At 41.3% G+C, this 11770-nt stretch overlaps 1 protein-coding gene across 1 annotated transcript in view; it reads right to left on the bottom strand.

Annotated features, from left to right (window-relative positions):
* Positions 1 to 5283: 5283 nt before the first annotated feature.
* The window catches only part of rasa2 (RAS p21 protein activator 2), a 28362-nt gene continuing 21875 nt past the window's right edge, over positions 5284 to 11770 (bottom strand). The window contains exons 20-24 of the mRNA XM_060074356.1: positions 9966 to 10048; positions 9394 to 9602; positions 8356 to 8459; positions 7794 to 7974; positions 5284 to 7707 (exon numbers count right to left, since the gene is read on the bottom strand). Coding sequence (XP_059930339.1) covers positions 7668 to 7707; positions 7794 to 7974; positions 8356 to 8459; positions 9394 to 9602; positions 9966 to 10048 — 617 coding nt within the window. The 3' untranslated portion in view covers positions 5284 to 7667. The remainder of the gene's footprint in view (positions 7708 to 7793; positions 7975 to 8355; positions 8460 to 9393; positions 9603 to 9965; positions 10049 to 11770) is intronic.

Below are 11770 nucleotides of genomic sequence, written 5' to 3'. Positions count from 1 at the left end.
TTCTCTCCCTCTGTCTGTCTGTCTGTCTGTCTGTGTGTTTCTCTCTCTCTCTCTCTCTCTCTCTCTCTCTCTCTCTCTCTCTCTCTCTCTCTCTCTCTCTCTCTCTCTCTCTCTCTCTCTCTCTCTCTCTCTCTCTCTCTCTCTCTCTCTCTCTCTCTCTCTCTCTCTCTCTCTCCTTTAAGTGAAAAGAAACCAGGCATTACCAATACATGTGATATTCTCTTTCCATTTATTGTTCTTCACCCACAATTGAATATTCCGATGTTATCTTTGGTCTCTTCTATAATTCACATTCCTCGCAATACCATTTATTTCAAAATACCTTAAATAAACACACGAGAGCAAATATTTTACACATTGTACATGACATTATATTTTCAACCAGATTCATATGAAATGCTTTTACTTGAATCTGAAGAAAGTGTTTGTGGTCAGGGTCTGAAGACAAAAAGAAGTCAAGCCGTAGGTGTGTCCGATGGTTTTGACTAAAAACCATGGGACATTGTTTTAAGTAAAAACCACGGGACACTTCACCTACAACCTTTTACTCAGACAGATCGTGGTGGGAAGGGTCACAGGGATATAGGTATGCTTACCTTCACACGTGAATTGGAAAAGCTATCCTCTCTCTCTCTAGAGCCCTATGATTGATACTGTCATCTAGAGTGTAAATATTTCTCTCTTTACATTGTTTTCTCACAGGGTTGTTCTCTTGCGGCGTTCCCTACTGTGAGACCGCCCACTGGACATAGCTCCGAGGAGTGAGTGGTGTTATCTTAGAAAGCAAAGAACATGACCTACGGTTTGATGTTCAATTGGCATCATTTCAACCTTTTCACCTCACCTGACTTACTTTAAAATACAGTTTCAGTTGCATCCTCAGATGGCCAATAGCACTGAAGTCTTTGTGCATGCAGTCAATTCCTATAATATTCAAATGAGAACATTAGAGAAGCTACCAAAAGAAGTTGCGAATGAGGATGATGATTCCGGTTAATATTGCCATTTTACATTTTTATGTTTAATTATAGAGTGAGATAGAGAGAAATGTATGGGAGATAGAGGGGAGGACATGCAGCAAAGGCAGAATTCGAACCCGGGTCGCTGTGATCAGTATGTGGTAGGTTACTGTGGTAGGTGTGGTACTCGCTCTACACGGTGAGCCACATCATGTTTTATTTTCTCATGTTAATAACATATGTCAGGGAAGTTCTCAATCAAGCTTTTAGCCTGAAGACAACATCAAAGATCACAACCATTAAGATAATCCAGCCACACATGTGTTTGGTAGCTCCAGAGAAAGGTGAAGCAAGGGACTATGAGAGTATGGAATAGCGGGCCAGACGTTGCAAGTGACTCAGCTTGGGGCTGTGGGGCCAGAATTGGTTTGGTACGCTCCAGAGCTCATTGGAGGTTGCCAAGTGGGAGTATTGAAAAGTGGCAGCTATTATTTACGGATATTTGGTTCATTACTATTCATACATTTAGCATGCTCTTTCATCCAAAGTGATTATATAGCAGGAAGGAATGTTGCTCAAGGGTGCAGACAGGTTGACTGCGGACATTGGGTTTCAAACCCAGAACCGGCTGTCACTCAAACGCCCTAATCACGTGATTATACATGGTAATGACTTACTCATACTGATGTCTGGCATCCATTGGAACCACAATGTAGCATTGGAATCACGCTTGTGAAGCATTATGTTACTCTGAACCAAAGGCTGTCTCTCCTGGTAAAGTCCCTCTCCACAGAAAGAGATGATCATGAGAGCATTTCATTCAGAGCACAACAAGAGTGTGGCTGGGTTTACTCTCCACAGGACAGGGCGACTGGTCAGCTGTGTGATCCCCTGGGACCTCGAGGGCAGAGACAATCTGAGAGAAACCAGTCGGGTTTAAGTTGTCCGCCGTCCGGATGCACGCAGACCGCCTCTCTTCCGGTGAGTCGGATCATAGCAAATCCTTTGGCCAACATGTCACTGGGGGGTGATACTGTCTGGGTAGCACCCAGCTAACGTTTCGGACCCAGCAGATGACTTCTCCCTAATTGGATTGAGCAAAGGAACATTGGAAGATTTCAGAAACAGCAGAGGATGGCCCCTTTGAGATGCATGGCAGAGATACAACGCAGATAACATGCATGAATCATGTTGAGAAGGTTCACTCCATCATGGTGGAATGTGAACTGTAAAGGTCAATGGTCCTACTAAAACATGTATGTGTGTTGTTTTTTTATGGAGCACGGCTCCATAAAAAAGGATGGATGGTAATTAATTTCCCATTGCTTTTTATAAAGAGTTTTATAAAGATAATAATCTACTCTAAATCACGAGATGTGATGACCGGTTTGGCCATTTCTCAGCTGCAGGTGGGATCGCGTCATGTTGTCCGCCATCCTGAAACAATTTTACACCCCAGTTGGATATTACTTTGTTTTGGAAAGCAAGTTAAACTGCAACATTTTGATGGCTTTCGACTGGAGGCTAATCTTTTTAGATGGTTATAATTCAAGCTCTAACGCAGAAAAAGATTAAGGGAAATTGGAACATTTTATGGCTGCATGACATGCTGCAAATACAATGTTAATAATATAACCGCAAGCGGTGATTAACGGGGTCCGAGCAAAATGAAAAGTCAAGAACACACCAATGGAAGATATATAAATATGACATAATTATGAATGAAAGATATTGATGTTCCCCTTAATGCCATACTGTGCCTCGGCTTTCAGGTGACTAGGCTGCTGGTTCATGTTCAGCATTGTCTAAACGGGATTCAAACTCTCAAACTAAGGATCACCAGTACAAGGCATTATCCCCTTGAGCCACTTACTAAAAAAATCTTTGAAATTCTGGGGAAATTAAACATTTGTTGTCAAGAACACTAACGGAAGAAATATTAATATGACATAGTTCATTATGAAGGAAAAATGGTTAACGAAGAAGTTCCCTTGAATGCCATACTGTGTCTTGGCAGTCAGATTCTTGGAAACTAATGAGCCGGAATGTTGATTGCCTGTTGAATTTCAGGTGCTGTTCAATGTTGTGTTTCTTAAATGAGTGGCAATGACAGAATGTCATGTTCAGCTTGATTATTACGCTCTAATCAGAATTCAAACACTCAACCTAAGGATCACCAGTACAAGGCATTATCCCATTGAGCCACTGACATTCCTGAACTGCATAAAGCCTCATTCACAAGGTGAAAATCTATTGATAAGCACACATCAAGAAAACTCCAAGCACACATTTCACAAGAGAATTAAGGGCTTTCTTCAAAGAGTATATATCTGAAAATTTGCACTGTTAATGTTATCCACCTATTGATAGCCGTATGGTAGTTATACAATAACAAAATGGTCACAGACAAAATGGGTTGAGACTGTGGACGTTTGGCTTTTCTATGAAATTGTGGGAAAAGTAAACATTTTTAGAGCAGGAGACTAGGGTGAAAAAGATGCATCTGATTTTTAGAGATTAATATTAATAAGAATTTTGAGTCCAGGTCAATCTGGTGAGGAGAAATAAGGCGAGTTCATACCTTTCGGTGCAGTACAACAATTTGGTTAATGGGTAGTGGGGGGTATTGGTATCCACCTAATAATAGTCTTGTTTTTTTTATACAATAACAAAATGGTCATATAAGAAAAATGGGCTAACTGCTCCAACTTAATGGCCAATATTTCTCAAATGGAACTAAATAAAACAAATTCTGTTTGATGATTTTTGTGAGGCTCGGTCTAAAGATTTGATGTGGCGATTTTGGTGAATTTTTGAATATTTTTGTAGCCTGTGAATATTTTTATCATGTTTGGCAATAATGTGAAATTGTGGGAAAAGTAAACATTTTTAGGGTATAAGACTCAGGGGTTTTATAGATGCATCTGATTCTATTGATTAATATTATGAAAGAATTTTGAGTCCAGGTCAATCTGGTGAGGAGAAATAAGCCTAATTCATGATTTTTACAATAGGGCCACCTTTGGGTGCAGTACCACACATTTGGCTTTATGGGTAGTGGGGGTTATTGGTAACCATACCTGAACATTTCAAGAGTTTTCAATTTACGCTATAGGCTGCAGTATGACTTTTACAGAATTTGAGAAAAAAAAACAACGTTACAGAAACAATAGGGGACCAAGCAGCTTCGCTGCTCGGACCCCTAATAAACATTCTGTAATGTAAACGACAGTATTTAATGATGCCTGATCAAATTAGTGTACATAGGGAGCATATATTGCAGGCTGGATTCCTGGGATTGGATGGTTTCCAAAGACACAACAGGAGATCGGGGAATCTCAGTCTAAGATGGGAAAACTTCCCTGCCTTGCGGACGGACGCAGGCTGTCATTAACTAGGCCTGCGTACAGGACTCTGGCTGTGAGCAAACTACGCCAACCGGAGATCAACTTTAATGGCTCACAGATTTCACAACCACAGCTTGTCACAAACGTTTTCAGGAAATACAAAAGCAGTTAAACGGAAAAGCCACCTAGCTCGCTACATAAAAAGCATTAAAAGAAAATATGAATGGAAGGATGCAACATTGCCATTTCATCTAAACATTCATCTGTGCATTTGCCATTGGCAGATCCTGTGTAGCCAAACACCAAGGTGGTCCCTTTGTGTTGAAATTGGTGGGACTATAAGTGCCGAGATGACCTTTTTTATTATGGTCTTCAACGTATGTGAATTAATGTCATGGGGGCTCGATAAGAGAAGATCATTACAGTGTGAAATGAATCACACAAAAGGTGCACAAAAAGGGCATAGGGCTATGACAGATGAGACAATACAAAAATACTCCGCACAAAACACGTCGACCACACAAGTAACAGTAATCCATAAATATCTCATCCCGACTTCAACATCGTGTCGACCGTCATGTACTATAGAAAGCACCAGTGATTCCAGCGATAACAATATCACCGCCCTGAAATATGGCAGAGAAACAACAGAAGAAACAGCTATTTCAGAGCATCTTGAACAAGTAATGCTTTTAAGCCGATGGGGACAAAGTCCTCCTTCAAAAAGCGGAGGGGATATTTGGAATTATGTTGAAACCCACCACATAATTATAAACATACACGCTTACTTTGCGTATTTCAGTGTCGTTAGCCTGACCCGTTGTCATATTAAGCACATCCTTTTAGAACCAATAAAGAAACCCGACAGCCACATAATGATACGGTGCGGCCCTTGGGAATCAACCCTAACACTACTTAAACCACATGCAATTTCAATTCCTCACAACTCCAAAGCACCACTCGGTTTGGACACAGCATCTGATCCAGATAATGTTTATTTTCAAGTTAAAGGGAAAAGTAAAATGTGGATATGGAAAATATTAAAATAAATGACTGAAGGAAAGATAAAAAATAAAACAAACATAACATTTACCTTCATACATAAATAAAGACATATGCTGCATGGATGTTAGCATAGCGTTGACGTATAAATGCAAGCTTAACCTCCAGACTGAATTATTCCTCGATTTGTTTCTGAATGTCTACGCATCATCGTTGCACCACCTCCAGGAGTTGAGAGACTCACTGGGCTAAAAAGTATTACAAAAAAGTATACATTTATACATTTCACCTGCTGGAGTGTATTCAGTGGTTAAATCCGGTATATTTTTCCCTTTGCAGTCTGTCCATCCGCAGTCTGCAATTAAACAAGATTACTATCAAATACAGTGAAGGAGTACAGGCACTGCATCCACTATCGACAAATGGAGATTATGCAGCGATATTACCACGTACGCACGTTTAATTGTTTGGAGTATTTACGAAAAGCAGCCAGTATTCAAAGTAGCACTGAAGACATTAACAGACATTGAAGTACCATTAATAAATCAACACAATATAAGCAAGTTAAGAAATCACAGTGTTAAGAAAAAGGTACACAAAAACAAAACATGGAAAAATACGACAAATGTGTCACTACAGAAATATATGATTGAGACTAAAAAAATATTTTCCACACAAGTGATAAAACAAATCATTGTCTGACATTGCGTTTTGTTCAGCATTTGTTGTCAATTCAAATTCTAGTTTCTACGTACTTTGTTTTAAACCTCATTGTTCATATGGTCAAATCCTAAATTATGTGGCAGTAATGTATAGATATGAATAACCATTCAAAATGCTGCAAGTCAGATGGTTGACATGTGTACTGAGAACAGTGCTATCAAATCCCGTCTTCAACTCGTGGGGGGCTGGACTTGTGTCCCAGTATCGGGGATATCCAATTAAAAAAAAACAACTATATTTTTTCCCTTTGAAGTGGGAAAAGGAGAGGGATATATAGAGAGGGTCAGTAACATGACCCTCAAAGCAAGGAGGGCGATACAAGACCATGAGAGAGAGTGAGAATGAAAGACTGAAAGAGTGAAAGAGAGAGAGTGAGAGAATCGTTTTGGACTGCGATTATCTGGATTGATATCAGGGCTGAGGTTAGCCTCCTAGTGGGATTAATCACAGCAGAGATGAGGACGCCGTAGGTCTGACGCACACACACGCAGAGGAAAAGGTACCGATATCACACATCACATTCACATAGGTGACCACTGACTGACCAAAGGGGTTCTGAACTGACCGGATGCATCCCAATTGTCTTCGTCGTTAAAAGCCAAAAGACGCTTTAGAGAAATGGTCACATGAACCAAATATATAATTTCTTTACTTTTTTCTTTTTTTTAAACAACTGTATTCAAAATACATTAATATATCTTTTGTTTTTTCAAGTCATCCTACAAAATTGTCTTTGGTTAGGAAAAATAGCAAATTAAACTACCGACTATAAACAGGAATGAATGAACAGGAACAGGGACACGAATTTACAGGAGATCATGCAACTGATCAATATGGGGAACATTAAATGCTGATACCATGTATCTAAATGTTTCCATCTGGACTGATCCAAATGTTTAAAGTGCTTCTGCGTTATTTCCTCACGTCAGGATATGAAAGAAACTGTACATCTATCAACAAAGTAAGGCAGATCGGCTTGAACTTGTTTCTAACAGGTACGCTGTATTTGCTCAGGTTAAATAAAAATAAAAATAAAGTCATGGGGGGGATAAAAAACAAGATATCTGGGGAGGGGGCGGCAGGGAAAATCCCTTTTAAAAAGATTATGATTATAAAGGTCTGCCATTTGCAAAAAATTCCGAGATTGTAAAAAGCATCATAAGGGTTCTTGACGATACAAAAACGAGTGAATAAAAAGTTTTTTTTAGCAGCCTATTCACACACCAAGTAATGATGTCTTACAAAAACATTTGTAGGGAGAAAAACAAAAAAATCTGAAACTGAATTTCAAAAGCCAAACAATGTTCTACGCAAACCAAGGCCAAAGAAAAGAGCTGTGTGTATTCCAGACCGGGGGAGTGGGAGTGGGCTAAACCAAATAACACACAGGGGGCTCCTCTGACCACCGCTCGGGGGGACCCGGGAGGAGGACCTGATTGCTGCGGTTTCCACCGTTTCGGTCTTCCCCTTCTACAGGTCAAGTCCTCCAGACCTCCCTGTCCCAGTGGCCTCTGGGCCTCTGGGCCTGTGGGTCCTCTTCCTGGCCGGGGGATGGGTTGGGGGGTGGGGCGCTCAGGGGGCCCCGCCCTCTTGGTGGGGCAGGGGCACAACTCCACCAGCTGGGCAGGGGCCATCTTCAGCCGGTCTGGATACTCTTACCCACTATTGGATTGCCCCTGGAACAGACAAGAACACCAGGATTGGTACTAATCACACACACAGAGACAGAGACAGAGACAGACAGACACACAGACGGACTTACAGGCTGCCGTATTTGGCGGTGGGGTCATTCCTGCGGTCGTGCTGCGTCTGCAGCTCCTCCATGACGTTGCGGAGCTGCTTCAGCGTCTGGAAGGTCTCCTTGGGGTCCTGGATGGTGAACTTGGAGTACTCGTCCTGCTCCCTCTGGGGACCCTGGTACACAGCTATACTGGCACACGCGTCTACAGGACACACAGACACACGCGTCACACTATAGCAGACTTTGCCGTTGTCGCAACATATGCAACGTGATTGCACAAGACATTTTTCAATCTTGTTTTCTATTTTATCTGATGGGTAGTTTTTGAATGTATTTCAGGTATCGGATCTTAACGTGACCTCTGCTCAGTGGACGTTATTGTATACATTGATTTAGTGGGGCCTACTATATGCTGTAATGCACTACAGCATATTCAGCTAATGGGGGGTCCTTTAATAAACTAATCAGCCGATACTCAATATGCGAGCATATTCATTACATTACGAGCATGATGGTTAGACTACATGCAGTTTGACCCCTTGACCTTGGACCAAGGCAGGGGACGGGAGGCAGAGGTGCTTACCCTCCATCTTCTGGAACTTGCCGTCGTTGCATGTGAGTAGGGAGAAGATCCTCTCCGTCTCTCGGTCACAGTCTATGTCCAGCTGGAGGTTGGCCAGCATGGGGCTGTGAAGTAGAGTCAACAGGCATTTGGGGAATCGTCAATGCGTGTTAGGAACTGCCTGTCACCAATGCATAATTCAATTCAGCATTTATTCATTGGAGAACCACCTAAAAAGGAATCCGGCCTGAATATATATGGTTTAGAAACCAAACTATGTGAAGTCAAGTATGTAAGTATGTAACTATTCCCATTTGATGTCAATTGTATTCCATTGTTGGAGATCATGTGCTGTGTTTACACCACTCACCAATCAACCGTTATTTGGAACGTTTTTAGCGTCAGTTTGATTTCTTCGAGCAGTTTCAAATGTCTCTTTACATGCAAGGTTTAGATGACAAACTTCAAATACTGATTTTGATGGTTTGGGCTTCAATCCATTTCCAAATTCTAAATATCTGGCCTGTCATTTTCGATTTCTTGCGTTAAGTTAGTTCAGTTTATATGCCATTATTGTTTGCCAAATGTTCCTAGCGTGTACTTGAAATTCTACAGGATTGGACTCACTTTCCTTTATTCTAATCATTGTTTGGTAGAAATTGTATCAACATCAGGTTGTCTCTGAGAAAAGAGTAGGCTATATCAAATTAAAGCAACAACATGAGCACATTATGCAAAGCATCCAGGTGTAGTGAGAAAAAACGAAATAACCTTTGCCATCATGTCTTCACTCACACACCTCTCCTATAGCGCCTCAAGTTTATTATCCTCCATTATAGCTCATAAGAGGGTGGAACTCAAGCTCTGGTGGATTTAGGTTTGCGTTACACCCATATTAAGCAGTGGATCGAGTGCTGTGGTCATCAGAAAAACAATGCTGTGTTCAAGAATGGCGCCATCTAGTGGCCAGCGATGAAGAAACGCTGCTGAAACTCGGAATCATGCAAAGGTCTGCAGGTTAGGGCTATTCAATGCTGTTGGGGGGGAAAAGAGACTCACGTTGTGCAGGGTTTACAGCCCGGGGCGTGGTCACTCAGGCCTTTGCAGCACTGCCAGGCTCCGCCCGTGTACGTAGACGGGTGGAAGTTGGCGAGTCGTCGCTCGTTGCAGCGGCTGAACTGGCTCAGGACCTCCATCCATTCACACGCTTCCACGCAGTTCCCTGCCTGGACGTACAGCGGCTTTTCTGCGTGGACCACCTGAAACATCTGCAGGAACAGGGGGGAAAAAACCAAAGGGTTGAGGTTTGGACTGTTTTGGTTTCACAGGTGGTCTTCTAGTTGGGACAGTGACATTTTATTTCCCCCCCCCCAACAATGAGACCATTTCCAATCTCAATCTGTACAATTCTGGTAGAATTGGATCTACAGAGATGTAAATTAAAAGATCTATAGCTATATACGCCACCATACGTAAATGACCATGTGTAATATGTTACTGTATGTGCATAATGAATAAAAAACATGTAATCTCTGGTGATGGTTTGAACTGTTGGCCCTCCAGGCTTTAATCTACATGGATGTCCGTTGAATAAGCGATCACACGGTGCAAAAGAAAAAGGGGAAACTTACATTTTTGCGATTAAAGGCACTTTCATCCAGCTTCTCAACCGCCCGAATATTTTTGACATCGATGATGCATAGGGCCTCCTTCCCTACAGCAGAGAGCACCGGGTTGATGAATACTTCCTCAAGAACAACAGAGTACACATTACATGAGTGTTTGAGAAATAGCTGTTGTAGAAGCTCTGATGTGGAAGAAGTGGTCAGACAGGGGAGTAGTGGGAGGTTACAACATATTATTCAAGACCACAATCGAGTTTCATGAGAGTGAGAGTAATTGAGAGTAAAGCCGTGTGCATTTCAGCCACCCTCTTATTTTCCCAATGATATGCAAACCCGATTCCTAGCCCTGCCACAAACCTCTGGGACATGACACTTGACACAAGAATACATGCTTCAAATGTTAACTATAATGCTAAAAATGAAATATTTATTTAGAAGATCTTTAGCGTAAAAGGATAACTTTGGGACATATCAACTGTGATGTTATGATATTATTTGAGCCAGCAGTGGCCAAAACAGGCAATTTTAGAGGACATACATTGCAGTGCGCTATTGCCCCTTAAGAAAACATTGCAGCCTGGTTGGCGGATTATGGCTGACTCTTTCTCGCACAATACCTCACCAATTCAAAAAAATGGATGTCCGCAATTGTATCTTGGACCCAAAATGATTGGAAAATAGGGATCAGGTGGAAGAATCCTAAAGTAATCCTTTCACTGTAAGTGGACACTCGTTGGCTGATGTTAAATGATTCATTGGGGCGATGTCTTTGTACGAATCAGAAACAGAAACCAGAGGACGTGTTGATCCATACATGTTTGGTTGTTTCACCACAGAAGTATAAAACGCTGAAAGCCTGAATTCCACTATAGAAAAAAAAAAAACATAAATCTTGTCCTCCCTCCTAAATACCTAGCTAGAGACCAAGCCATAAAATAAGATGGAGTTATTTAAAAGACCGGACATTGCCCTGACAAGGCTTAGCACCTGGCCGTGCATGCAGAGATTTGTACTGGGAATTGGTCCAAAAACAGTGTAGAAACATTGTAAAAGGGAAGAGTTTGTTGCACTGAGCCTGTATCAATGGAGACTGAAATAACTGGAATTTTCTCCAGTTAATTTGACCATTGTAGACTTTTGTATAGCAGCGCTGTTCATGGGTCGCTTGGGATGGCTTGAGGGCCGGGGCCATCAATGAAATTGAGTCTTTCTGTCCCATAAATGCACAATCCATTGTGCATTTATTTGTGCGAAATAGTTTTCCAAGGCATCAAACACATTCTTACTGTGCAGCTATTTTTTGTGACACAATTTAAGAGTCGAACAAGGTTTGCTCCATGCTCTACCAAAGATACGGGGTGTACTGGGACAACAAATCTATCGTCATCTCCCGTCTAGATATACAGAGATATCTAGTGGGACAACTGCTCATTTGATTAACCCTTAATCAAATGAAAAACCTCATTCAGAGGAGCAAAATAATAAGCTTACAATTAATATGTTTATAATTACTGTGTAATTGTAAGCATATTTCCAGATGGGCAGAAGGTCAAGTATTTATAGTCACTCTTAGTTACCTGAGTGAAACTTACAGTATTATTCAATACAAAATGACATAATTATGATTCTCGAGCAGGGGCACACGATTCGCTGACGTGAAATGATTTATTGATGTCTTTCTGCAAATTAGAATTTCTGTTGAAGAACGGTACTAACAAATGACACTGAGCTATGGCCTCCATCTTAGTCCTGAACCATAATATTAACCTCGTTCCCATGACTGCACCATGCTAAATACATGTGATAGTTGA

Source organism: Gadus macrocephalus, chromosome 16 (genome assembly GCF_031168955.1).
Source record: "Gadus macrocephalus chromosome 16, ASM3116895v1".
Taxonomy (NCBI): Eukaryota; Metazoa; Chordata; class Actinopteri; order Gadiformes; family Gadidae; genus Gadus; species Gadus macrocephalus.
Note: the sequence above shows the minus strand (reverse complement) of the source record. Positions and strands in the feature narration are given on the sequence as shown.